Consider the following 13,626-nt stretch of genomic DNA (forward strand, 5'->3'; position numbering starts at 1 on the left):
TAATTAATTTATTATTAACAATAATATAAAATTATGCACAAAAGGAATTACTAACGTAAAAACAAGTGGTTTTATTTATATATGTTTATATATAAATATATGCGGTGGCCCCTAGAGACAAAACACGTACAAACTCCAAAACACATTTCTAGCATGAACTGAACTTCCAAAGCAGAGCTACTAGATCACTTAAATTACACAATTGAAAGCATGTGTGTATTGTTTGTATATTTATACACAGGCACTCATATATATATTCAAATAATTTAAAAAAAAGTTCATTTACCTGTTATTACCACACACCAAATCCGGTCGTTGGTACTTGCTGGCTTGTGTAGCCACAAGATAACAAAGGCTCAACACTGCGCCCAGCATCCTGGAGCACTTCTGTTGTCTTTTGTACGTGTTTTGAGTTTTTATGTGCTTCTGAGTTTTTATATGCTTCTGAGTTTTTACGTGCTTCGGAGTTTGTACGTGTTTTTACGTGTTTTTGGAGTTTTTACGTGTTTTGGAGTTTGTACGTGTTTTTACGTGTTTTGGAGTTTGTACATGCTTCAGAGTTCGTACGTGATTTGAAGTTTGTATGTGCTTTGTCTCTAGGGGCCACCGTAAATATACTTTTATTTATTCACTCCACATAAAATGTAATAAATAAATCATATAATACAAAAATCAACTATTCACATTTCAACTTTTAACTATTTAAATTTTCAGCTTTTTCCTTTCACAAATTTAAAGTGAAAAGAACACAAAACACTGCAAACCACAACACAATTAAATATAAATTATAATATGAAAACTAAAAGAACATGCATATTCTCTGTCATATGGACCTGCATGAATAAACTTTCTCAATCCTTTATCATCTGCAACCGAAAATAGTTGTGGATGATTACTATACCTTTCTAATGTTGTTGTCCCTGCCTCTCTTTCTCTCTCTCTGGCTCTGTTCCTGTGCTACTGAGTGTAACTACCGCCCCTCCCCCCTCTGCCCAGCGTAAAGCACAAGGCTCGTGTGCAGAGTGAAGCGGAAAAAAAGTGCGAGAGAGAGGCTGAGAGAAAGAAAAAAAAAAAAAAACCCACGTGACGGCTCGCGATAAGGAGCCGGCTCGCGTCGTTCACTTCAAAGAGTCGGCTCTAAGAGCCATTTCGTTCGCGAACGACCCATCACTAGAGCAGGACAGACGGACGGGACAATTGACGGAAAACGTGTGGACTTTATACCAGTTTTTAAATTGTGTTGATAGGCCACGTAAAACCAGAGTTGTGATAAAAAAAAATGCAATGTTTGGTTTTCTTCCTGAATACTGTCGTTGTTTATATTTACTGCAGGAAGAAACGGTTAAATCGGCGTTTTATAAGAAAAAAGGCTCGAAAGCACTCTCCGCCTGTGAACAAAAACAAACCCCACCCCCCTCTGCCTTTCTTATTCGTCCAATCAAATTCGTCGACCAATCAAAAAATGATATGGCAACGTGGCATCTAGTTGTTAAGAAACGGGGGAAGTTTTAGGAGTGACTGCGGTGTTTTGAGATGTGAGAGATTTGTGACGTTTAGCGCAAATCTTGTGTCGTTAGTGTGTAGTGTAGTCAATAGTTTTGTTGTGTGTGTCAGAACAATGAGGCGACTGCTGAATGTTACAGACTGATACAGGAGTGATACATCTACTCTGTCAGGCCTGCAGGTATCAGGCTGTTGTTCTCCTTTATCTCATAATGGACAGGAATTATTTTTTGGAGTGGCACAAATAATTTGTGTGGCATCAGATTTGATGCAGAACAGCTGATTGTTCTGTAAATAGTTTGAAATGTTTATTTAAAAATGCCTTGGCTGCATTTAAAAAAAATAGCTGCAAAAAACTTTGTTTGCCAAACTCTGTTACTTTTTTGAAGAAGTAACTATATAATTAATTGGCCAGCATTGGTCATTATATACTGTATTTTGGAAACAGAGTTACAGACTCTCTCCCAGACCACAGACTCATAATACAAGTCAGAGCTTTATAAAAATAAAAAAAAAAGTTGTGTTTTCGAAATTGGAGTTCAAGTTATTTTTACTTCCAATAGAGCTAACATACTACACAGGTCATGAACAAGATTTTTTTTACATTTTCATTGTAAATGGGCTAAAGCAGTTAATTAAAAGTAGTCTAACATAAATGTAAACGCTGTAATTTGATTATTTTAATAAACCATATAACTTGGATGGATTCGATGCTGGCGTGACCACAGTGCACACGTCTGATGTCGCTCACAGTGGTCCAAGGGATCGCTCAGGGAGTTTGTGTGTTCGCTCAGACACGTGAAAAATTAGAGGGAACATTGTTCATGAGTAAATCATATAAGGCTTACATGATTTACTCATGAAAGTGGCCACTTTCTCAATACTTTCATATATTGTTTTAGTAAGTGTCCAAAACACACACGTTTCATTTATATAACTTTTCAAGGGATCTTATATCTGTTTTCACTCTTGTATGCTTTTCATACAAGTTTCACACAAGACAGATACAAACTTTATAAGATTTATATATATCTTTTCCATATGGGTAGAGCCGGCTCCTTGAAGTGAATAACGGAAGCCGGCTCCTTATTGGGAGCCATGTGTTTTTTTTCTTTCTCTCACCCTCTCTCTTTCTTTTTTTTTACTTCACGCCGCTTGTGATTGGCCAATATGTGTTTGTGCCTTGTGTTTGCGCTGAGCAGAGGGGGAAGGGGTGGTAGTTACACTCACAGCAGCAGTAGCACATGAACAGTGCAGGAGGAAGAGAGAGAAAGAGAGCCAGGGGCAACAACAAGAGTCAACATTGATACGTTAGAAAGGTATAGTCAAGAAAATGAGTGACACCAAGAAAAGAAGCAAAATCTAGAATAATTTCAGTTTGGTTTGCAGTGTTTTGTGTTCTTCACTTTAAATTTGTTTAAAAGGAAAAAGTTGAAAGTTGAAATAGTTAAAAGTTGAATTGTAAATAGTTGTTTTTTGTGTTTTATAATTTGTTTTTTACATTTTATGTGGAATGAATAAATAAATCCATCCATCCACTTCTCCTTTCAGAGTCGCGGGAGCACTGGAGCCTGTGCCAGCTGTCTTAGGGTGAGAGGCAGGGTACACTCTGGACAGGTCGCCAGTCTGTCGCAGGGCTAACACACAGACAACCAATCATACTCACATTCACTCCCATGGGCAATTTAGTGTTTTCAGTTGACCTAACCCCAGCAGCCATAGCTGGAATGGCCAACGGGCATACCGGGCATTTGACCGGTGGGCCGATGGTGATTTTTCATTTTTATGGGCCGATGTTTTTTGTTTGTTTGTTTGTTTTTTGTAACAGCACAAACAATAAAAGGTGTTGGATTGGCCAGATGCTGGTCGATGTGTAAAAATAACTCAGTTGTTTGGTGGTGGCTATGGTGGAGCTTCCACAGAGGCAACAGGTGGATGAGGGAAAGTGGAGGCAGGAGGAGGAGAGACCTGACGCGGCCGCCGGGCCGAGTATCAGGTGTACTGAACTTCAGGTAAGAAGTTATGACCTGCAGTCGATCTGGGTCAGATATAAACCAAGTTTAGGTGGAGTTTATTTTCGTTGTGCTGACTTTTTACAGTCAGTTACAATAACTCGTACTGCGCACTAGCTAGCATGACGGAGTTTCTATATAGCTGGGTGGGTGCTATGATGTTACTAATAGTGAACTTTATTTTATTCATAAGGTTAGTAGTGTTGCCAACCGTCCCGTAAAAAACGGAATCGTCCCGTATTCAGAGAAAATATTACGCGTTTCGTTGAGAAAGAACACAGTTTGTCCTGTACTTCAGCTACAATGGAAAAGACACAAAGCTGGAGTTATTCTGTGTTTACACCGCACAGCTGCTGCTTCTTCTCTCATTCTCTCCCCCTCTTGTTGCTACTTCAATCATGAAACTGATCAATGATCAGCTGATCAGTTTTTCTCTCTTGTTTGTTTATCTCCCACTTTGCACCAGAAACAGGAAACCAGCGGTTGTCGCGCTAAACAACAGCAGCACGTTTAAGCTTGATCAGCTGTTGTTAGAATTTATTTAATATTAATTTCTAGTTTTCAAGCTGCTGGTCATGATATCGGTTTGGATATGTGGTGAGAGGAAAACATGAAGATGAAACCAGGAGATGTCCTTACTGAAACATCAGAGCTGAACAGGTGATGGAGAAACAGGTTTACCTTTTAGGTGACATGGATGAGTTGAAGGGAAGTTATGAACTGTTTCTGAGAGACAAATAACACCAGGATCCTTTGTAGCTGACAACTGGTAACTGCAGGGGCGGGTCTAGCAAAGTTTTGCCAGGGGGCCAGGTAGGGCATTAACAGGGAAAGGGGGGCACAAAGAAATACTTTTCTTTCTTCTTCTCATTTAAAATATCTCACTTTTATTAAATAATTATCTGAATCTTACAACCAAAGTTTTTATCTGAAGTAAAATGTATAGAAATCATACATATACCAACAAGACAGTGTACATCACTGTTACAACAGTGTTTGTTTTCATTCAAAGGCTCTATGGCTTTAATACCTGGTGGGCCGGTCTCTAGTCAAAATGCCGATTTTTTTGTCCCAGTCCAGCCCTGCCAGTAACTGCATGTCTTTGGACTGTGGGAGGAAGCCGGAGTGCCCTGGGAGAATAAAAATAATAGCCGATCTAGGAGAGAAGGACAACTGCTGCCTGATCCCTTATGTGTCAGAAGTATTGGAACAGTTGAGACACATTTTTTCTAAACACCATGTGCCAAAAATTGATCTACCCCAACGATCGGGTCCCCTGACACAAACAGAGTAATATAGTGCACGCTGTTAAGTGCAAGGAGGATTGTCATGATTTATACATTGGGCAAACTCTGGTATAGCAGCTGGCACAACACAGAAGACCTGACTAGTCGGGCCAGGACTTCACACTCTATTTCCTTCAACAGGCCAGGTGGACACTCTTTCAATGATGAGGATGTACACATCCTGGACAGGGAGGAACGCTGGTTTGAGCGAGGAGTCAAGGAGACCATTTATGTGAAAAGGGAAAGGCCATCTCTGAATCGCGGAAGGGGCCTAAGGGTGCCATCTTACAATGCTGGCCTCACAACCCATTGTTCATTCAGTGGGGTAGATTTAGTCATTGTGCAAATGTACTCTTTAGGTTGGGGAAACCTGCAGTCAGCTGAGATTAAAGAAATGACTTGGATGAGTGATGAAATGTTTCTCCCGCTTAAAGCGCTACATCCAGATGAACAGAATCAACGTCTTGGGATAAAGAAGTGACAGGAGAAGCAGCCTTCAGCCATACCGTGAGTGTTAATATCAGTGCACGACAACAACCAGTTTATTGAAGAACATTTGTGACATTAAAATAAGATTATTTTTAAACTATGCTGTCATATTACCTTAATAAGAACTTAGCTAGACAGCCAGATCCACATTTGAGTCTGACTAACAAGACAGGGGACGCAAAAATGAACACAATGCAAAAGACAAGTGATTGTTACAATTAAACAGGAAATCACTAACACGCAGAGAGAGAGAGAGAGACAGACAGACAGACAGACACATGGACAAAATAAGAACTGCCTAAACTAAACAAGGACCAGAGAACTAAGAAAACTCAGAAGCATAACGAAATAACACACTCAGGAAATAAACCTAAATAAACCAGTCCAGAAATAACTAACAGTCTCATGCAAAGACAAAATACTGTCATGGCGACAGACCACTGTCAGACCACTGTCACCATGACCACATAACATTTTGAATAAGGTAAACTTGTAAAAATAAAAATAAAAATCCATAAAAGTCTTTTGTAAAACAGAAATTAAATGTAAAAATGTGTAATATGATTTTTAAAAGCAAGTCTATTTAGAGTTTTTTCCCCTTAAAGTCTTTTCTATGTTAAACCAAAATTCAAATAAAGCAGTAAAGGCTGTAACCTGAAAAATTCAGTTCTGAAAATACAGTTCCTTATAATAAATAAAATCTGAACAAATTATTAATTTAATTTGGATTTTATCAGTGTTGAACAAAAAGTGGACCTGAGACGGCATAAAATCAAAGTATCCAACAAATTTAAGTAATTCAATTTAGTGGTTGTACATGGAAGGTCAGTCAGCTTGACAAATAACAGTCAAAAAGCAAAGTTCAAAAAGAAGAAAACATTCATGTTAAAACAGCCAAAAATAGTTAAGATGTAACCACACAGTCAGTCTGTAATCTAAAGGATGAATACACAAACCATAAACTGAAATAACAGTTTTATAGCTACTGAACTTCACCTTTTTATGGTCACTGTGTTTATTTAACAAGGAACCTTGGAAGGTTGATTTAAATTAAATATTTCCTTCACTTACTAAAATCCTATGAGCAATGTGTCCCATACCAACATATTTGCCCCACGTTTGCCCTACGACAGCAATGACAGCAAAAACAAACCAAAACAAAACCCCCTCTCTATTGCCCCCTAGTGTCTGACTGCAGTGTAGATCATAACCTCACTGTGATTTTGGTTTCATTGCACTAGTTTTCTTATAAGTTTGTTTTTATCACTAACATAATATATTTACCCAGAATAGGGAAATCCCTCGGTTGTTAATTCAAGAAGTATTGTAGTTCAGACATTGCTTCTGCTTGTTTGATTGTATTAATGGAAGGATGCTAAGATGTGCAGCAGGAAGCCAAAGATGAGACACTGATACTGTTTATATTAGAAACAGAGAAAGGCCATGGAGCCAACCCTGCTGTTGTTCCTCACATCTCTGTGTGGTGTATTTCAAGCATCATCATACACGTAATAATGTTGGCCCCGTAATAATATTGAAACTGACCAATTCTACTGTCACGACATGATAACTTTACAATGCGGAGAAAAAAGAATGTTTCTTTTTATTTATAGTATGATGCGATTCCATACTAGATTATTGACGAATGTGAGTTGTTGTTATTCAGCCTGCTATGTGCCCCTTTTCAAAAGCTAGTTATACAATATATAAAACTCTTCCAAACTTCGACCCCCAAAAAACTGATGTCATGCTTTCTCCCAAAACTCATCAGTTTTCAACTCAGACTACAGTCCTACACACCAACACCCTCTATACCCCTCTATTAATTTACATATGAACAAAAAGCAAATACAAAAACCAACCCAAAGAGACTTTAAAGCGATCTCCGCATGATTCTACTGTAGAAACATGAACAGGTAGAAATGGAGCCTGCAAGTCTCTGTTTTTGTTACCTGCTGTATATTCAAATCAATTCAATTTTATTTATATAGTGCCAAATCCCAACAGCAGATTTATATTGTACAGTAGATACAGAGAAAAATCCAACAATCATATGACCCCCTATGAGCAAGCACTTTGGCGACAGTGGGAAGGAAAAACTCCCTTTTAACTGGAAGAAACCTCCGGCAGAACCAGGCTCAGGGAGGGCCGGGGCCATCTGCTGCAACCGGTTGGGGTGAGAGAAGGAAGACAGGATAAAAGACATGCTGTGGAAGAGAGACAGAGATTAATAACAGACATGATTCAATGCAGAGAGGTCTGTTAACACATAGTGAGTGAGAAAGGTGACTGGAAAGGAAAAACTCAATGCATCATGGGAATCCCCGGCAGCCTACGTCTATTGCAGCATAACTAAGGGAGGATTCAGGGTCACCTGGTCCAGCCCTAACTATATGCTTTAGCAAAAAGGAAAGTTTTAAGCCTAATCTTAAAAGTAGAGAAAGTGTCTGGAAGCTGGTTCCACAGAAGAGGGGCCTGAAAACTGAAGGCTCTCCCTCCCATTCTACTTCTAAATACTCTAGGAACAACAAGCCTGCAGTGCGAGAGCGAAGTGCTCTAATAGGGTGATATGGTACTACAAGGTCCTTAAGACAGTGGTTCCCAAACTTTTTTTTGCTGCGCCCCCCTTTGTTTTACAAGAAAAATGTTCGCGCCCCCCTCGCGTGCGCACACGCACGCACGAACATATCCTCCAACCACACACACCCATATTTTTCTCCATTGCGGTTTATTTCACACCTCAAACATTTAGTAAACAGTTAAGCAAATACAAGTAATATGCAATAAATTGCAGGTGGTAAGGAAATAAACTACTAACTCTTTTAAGCTATGTCCGCACCTACACGGGTATTTTTGAAAACGCAGCTGTTTCGTCCACACGTAAACGGCGTTTGGAATCACTCCTTAAAACTCCCTTTTTTCGTTTACGTGTGGACGAGGAATACAGAGTTCATCACGCAACGTCAAAGGTATGTGCCTTTTTTTCACGTCACGCTGTGCGCCACGTAATTGTTTACATGAGATGAATTGCAGAATGGGAGACAGAGACAAAATACTGTTAATCTGACAATCTTCAGGTTTTACGCGCAGTTACTGTCCCTCCATTTACAAAGGCAGAGGCGTCACGGTGTAATTATTTTACATGTAGTTGTTTTTTTTCCTGTGTAATAATATTCAACATTGCTATCAATAAAATTTTCAATCCCTCTGCAAAATGGGTTCAAAAACATAAACAACTGTTGGATGCTGTTTGTCCGTGATTTGTACAGGGGGAAGAAATCGTAGCAGGATCAGCCTGATGTTATTTGTATCCCGCTGTAACTTTACTGTGTAAAGAGCTAACATCTCCAAAATGTCAGGAGTAGTTAGTCATTACAACAAGTGTTTGTGAACTAAAAATCAAGAATGTGGGATACTGTTTGATTTGAAGAGCCCAGCGCTGCTCGTGACGAAGGAAAGACCAATTCTGCAGGGGAGACCTACCTTGGCACTTGTGCAGGTGAAACCAAAGGGAAGATATGCTTCACCATATTTTCTAGTCTTTGGCTTAGAATGAAGTTGGTTTGGAAACATATTTAGCTATGCTTCATCTCCTGATTTGCGTTTGTGGAGGCGCCCCGTGCTAGCAGTGTCCAAGCTTTGGTTTGTTTTTTTTTCTCTTCCTTTTCATAGCGCCCCCCCTCCTAGGGGGCGGGCCCCACACTTTGGGAAGGTCTGCCTTAAGATATGATGTAATATATCCGCTCTGGCTGCTGCTGCTTGCTTTTACAGCTGGACTTTGAACCTAATCACCTCATCTAAGTATTATAAGTGCTGTAGGAGTCAAGCTGTGTTTTATTAACCAGCATAGTGTAACAGTTAGTGTAACAATAGATGATGTTTAACACTTTTACAGCTGTACTTTGAACCGAATTATCCCATCGAAGTATTACATGGGCTGTGAGAGTCAAGCTTTTGTGCTGCTTTTGTGTTTTATTAACCAGTCTAGAAGTTGAGCTGATTCACAGTGTTGCTGCGCTTCTTCATTGTTTCGTGTGAACTCTTCTCCGTGAAGGATCAACCTGTGTAAGTTCACTAACGTAAAGCAGAGGTAATTGTGCGATTGTAATCTGGCTAGCAGACAAATTTATTACACAGCAACTCATATAGTCACTATAGTCACTTTTTTGTTTTTTAACCAGCAACAATTGCCTCAAGATAATTTGTATAATACAAGAGAGGTGATAGGATCTGGAAATTCCTTGTTTATGGTAGCTAAATGTTATATTAAACACAACCATAAACAGTGCTACAGATAAGCAGACTTAATAAAATCAAATTAAATTACAAAAAAGGAAACTAAGTAAAAAACTAAAAATAATTTTCCTTAAGGGTCATGCTTAGTAATGTAGTGTAAATAACAACAGCATTTCTCACTGTTTTATGATTTTCCTTGTAGTTACTTTCGTCATGCAGCTGGTGATCCGTCGGTACCGTCCTGCAGACAAGGACACAGTGCTCACCCTCTTCAGTACTGGCACCTTGGAGCATATCCGTCCATGTTTCTATAACGCCATGACCAGTCCCCTTTACCTCACCATCACCCCGACTCTGTGTGCTGTTGGTTATCTCCTTGGCTCTGTGTTTGGGGCTGTGCTGTTCCCAGCAGCTTGGGTAGGTCTCATCTACTGCTGCTGTCATGAAGTATATGCATACTACGTCAGGTATAAACTTCGCACCGACATGCAGGACATCCCTGGGAACTTCCTCAGCAGACCTGATGACTGTTTCTGGGTGGCTGAGGCTGAGGTTGGAGCGAGAGCCCAGGTTGTTGGTATGGTGGCTGTGGTAGCTAAACACAGTGGGACAGAAAAGTATGGGGAAATGTTCAGAATGATCATTTTCCCACAGTATAGACGGATGGGCCTCGGCTTTAGGTTGACTCAGACCGCGGTTGACTTCTGTAAAGAACGGGGCTTCTCCAAGGTGGTGTTGGAGACTAGCTCCACCCAAATGGCAGCTGTGGCCCTGTACAGCAAAGTGGGGTTTAACCGTGTCCAGTCTCATATCAAAGCACAGGCAGCTCATTGGATCATTTCACTGGCCAGGGTCACGATTATAAGGATGGAAAAATACTTGTAAATGTAAAATAACACTCATCAGCAATGTGTTGTTTTCATGCTTGGCTCCTCTTTAACAGTGGTTTAATATTTGGCAATGGTTAAACTTGACTGTAACCAAAACCCTCTGGTTTAGGTGTGAAAAAATGCCAAATTTGATGTACACTGTAGGACTCTATGAACAGATATGAATGTAAGGAGCAAGATGTTGTTACTAAAAACTTTCTGGTTTCCTCCCACTACACCATGATTCACTAACAGTTAATCCTTACAATGTGTACTTTTCAGTGATGATTTCACATAATCAGTTGTACTGACCACTTTTAACTGTTTTAATTAATAAATTATTTTTATTTAAAAAAAAAAAAAGAAAGTGAAAAAAAATACGTTTCAAAATCTCCGTATACGCCCACAGGCGTTAGTAGTTGTAACAAATAGTGTTTGAAAATTCATCATTCTTATTATGCGAGAGATAACGTCTAATGTATAATGTCTAAATGTTTTTCTATTAATTACCAATATTTGGAGAAACATTTTAAAATACAGTACACACAACATATTGTAAGCACATGATACAAAGTATGTAAAAATCTTAATAACAAGGATTTTAATTTGCTTATGAAATGAAGATTTGATTTTTAAATTCAGTATGTTGTACCCAAATCTATACTGTGGATATGGATGTGAACAGCAGAGGGCGCTACTGACCTGACTAACACTGAAGCTCCTTTGATGAAAATAATTTATTTCTGATATTATACAGCATTCACTTCCTTTTCTACAAGGAAGTATTAGATGTTTAAAATATAACTGCACCATAAACAGTGCTGGAAAGTAAATACAGTACATTTGCTAATATGCCGTTTAAACTCAAGTTTTACATCTAGAATATGTTGTGATTGGCTATGATGCAGCATGTGAAACAATAACAAATGAGCTAGTGCACGGCAGTTCATGGGTAATCAAAATCGTTTGAAACTCACTGACTGCTGTAGATGCTGTGCATTAAAACTTCCAACATTTTAAAATATGATTTGATTTGTCATTTGTCACAATAGAAAGGAAAATAATAGTATCTCCTGTGAAAGTCCATTAATAATAACTTTGATTTGTATAGCGCCTTTCAAAAAACCCCAAGGATGCTTAGCTAAAAAGCTAGAGGTTGAAGGTTTTGTTGAAGAGATGAGGTTTGAGAAGTCCCATGGATGAGGACCGTAGCATCCGAGACTGTGTGTATGGTTCCAGGAGGTCAGAGACATATTGAGGTGCCAGGGCATTGAGGGATTTGTAAGTGAGAAGAAGAATCTCGTAAGTAATGTGTGACTTGACCGGAAGCCAGTGGAGATTAATGAGGGTGTGGGTAATATGTTCCCAGAGCTTAGTGCCTGTTAGAAGCCTTCCAGACTGTTAAAAGCCTTCTGGACATACTGGAGGCTATCCAGGGCTTTAGTGGAAATCCCAAACAGGACTGCATTTCAGTAGTCCAGCTTGGTGGTGACAAATGCATGGATGAGTCTCTGCTATAGAGTCAGTGAGTGATGCCCGAATTCAAGAGATGTTCATTAGGTGGAAAAAAGCTGCTTAGGTGACAGATTTGACATAAGCACGGAATGAAAGAGTGGAGTCTAAATTGACACCCAGATTGCAAACCTCAGAGGGAGGTTAAATAAGGAAGCCGTCTATGTCAATGCGTACAGTGTCTTGCAAAAGTATTCGGCCCCCTTGAACTTTCTCACATTTTGTCACATTACAGCCACAAACATGAATCAATTTTATTGGAATTCCACATGAAAGACCAACACAAAGTGGTGTACACGTGAGAAGTGGAACGAAAATCATACATGATTCCAAACATTTTTTACAAATAAATAACTGCAAAGTGGGGTGTGCGTAATTATTCAGCCCCCTTTGGTCTGAGTGCAGTCAGTTGCCCATAGACATTGCCTGATGAGTGCTAATGACTAGAGTGCACCTGTGTGTAATCTAATGTCAGTACAAATACAGCTGCTCTGTGACGGCCTCAGAGGTTGTCTAAGAGAATATTGGGAGCAACAACACCATGAAGTCCAAAGAACACACCAGACAGGTCAGGGATAAAGTTATTGAGAAATTTAATATAGCAGGCTTAGGCTACAAAAAGATTTCCCAAGCCTTGAACATCCCACGGAGCACTGTTCAAGCGATCATTCAGAAACGGAAGCGTGCACTGCACAAAGTTGGCCTTTATGGAAGAGTGGCAAGAAGAAAGCCATTGTTAACAGAAAACCATAAGAAGTCCCGTTTGCAGTTTGCCACAAGCCATGTGGGGGACACAGCAAACATGTGGTGCTCTGGTCAGATGAGACCATAATGGAACTTTTTGGCCAAAATGCAAAGCGCTATGTGTGGCGGAAAACTAACACTGCACATCACTCTGAACACACCATCCCCACTGTCAAATATGGTGGTGGCAGCATCATGTTCTGGGGGTGCTTCTCTTCAGCAGGGACAGGGAAGCTGGTCAGAGTTGATGGGAAGATGGATGGAGCCAAATAGAGGGCAATCTAGGAAGAAAACCTCTTGGAGTCTGTAAAAGACTTGAGACTGGGGCGGAGGTTCATCTTCCAGCAGGACAAGGACCTGAAAACTGCTGTTCACAAATGCTGTCCATCTAATCTGACTGAGCTGGAGCTGTGTATATATATATATATATATATATACATACATATAAATGGTAAATGGCCTGTATTTGTATAGCGCTTTACTAGTCCCTAAGGACCCTAAAGCGCTTTACATATCCAGTCATCCACCCATTCACACACAGGTGATGGCAAGCTACATTGTAGCCACAGCCACCCTGGGGCGCACTGACAGAGGCGAGGCTGCCGGACACTGGCGCCACCGGGCCCTCTGACCACCACCAGTAGGCAACGGGTGAAGTGTCTTGCCCAAGGACACGACCGAGACTGTCCAAGCCAGGGCTCGAACCGGCAACCTTCCGATTACAAGGCGAGCTCCCAGCTCTTGAGCCACGATCGCCCGTGTATATATATATATATATATATATATATATATATATATATATATATATATATATATATATATATATATATATATATATATATATATATATATATATATATATATATATATATATATATATATATATATATATATACGTGTGTATATATACACTCTGCAAAAGTTTTAGGCAGGTGTGAAAAAATGCTGTAAACAAAGAATGCTTTCAGAAATATA

The 13,626-nt window shown here is 39.7% G+C and overlaps 1 protein-coding gene across 2 annotated transcripts in view; it reads left to right on the forward strand.

The window, feature by feature from the left end:
• LOC308403159 (N-acetyltransferase 8-like) overlaps nt 1-10,623 on the forward strand; it is a 561,295-nt gene extending 550,672 nt beyond the window's left edge. The window contains exons 1-2 of one of the 2 annotated variants that reach the window (XM_080892423.1): nt 9,045-9,355; nt 9,729-10,623. In XM_080892423.1, coding sequence (XP_080748549.1) covers nt 9,740-10,411 — 672 coding nt within the window. In that variant the 5' untranslated portion in view covers nt 9,045-9,355; nt 9,729-9,739 and the 3' untranslated portion in view covers nt 10,412-10,623. Of the gene's footprint in view, nt 1-9,044; nt 9,356-9,728 lie in introns of those variants that run through there. The other variant, XM_080892422.1, reaches the window with a different exon arrangement.
• Nucleotides 10,624-13,626: the final 3,003 nt, after the last annotated feature.

Source organism: Rhamphochromis sp. 'chilingali', assembly GCF_963969265.1.
Source record: "Rhamphochromis sp. 'chilingali' genome assembly, chromosome: 9".
NCBI classification, from domain to species: Eukaryota; Metazoa; Chordata; class Actinopteri; order Cichliformes; family Cichlidae; genus Rhamphochromis; species Rhamphochromis sp. 'chilingali'.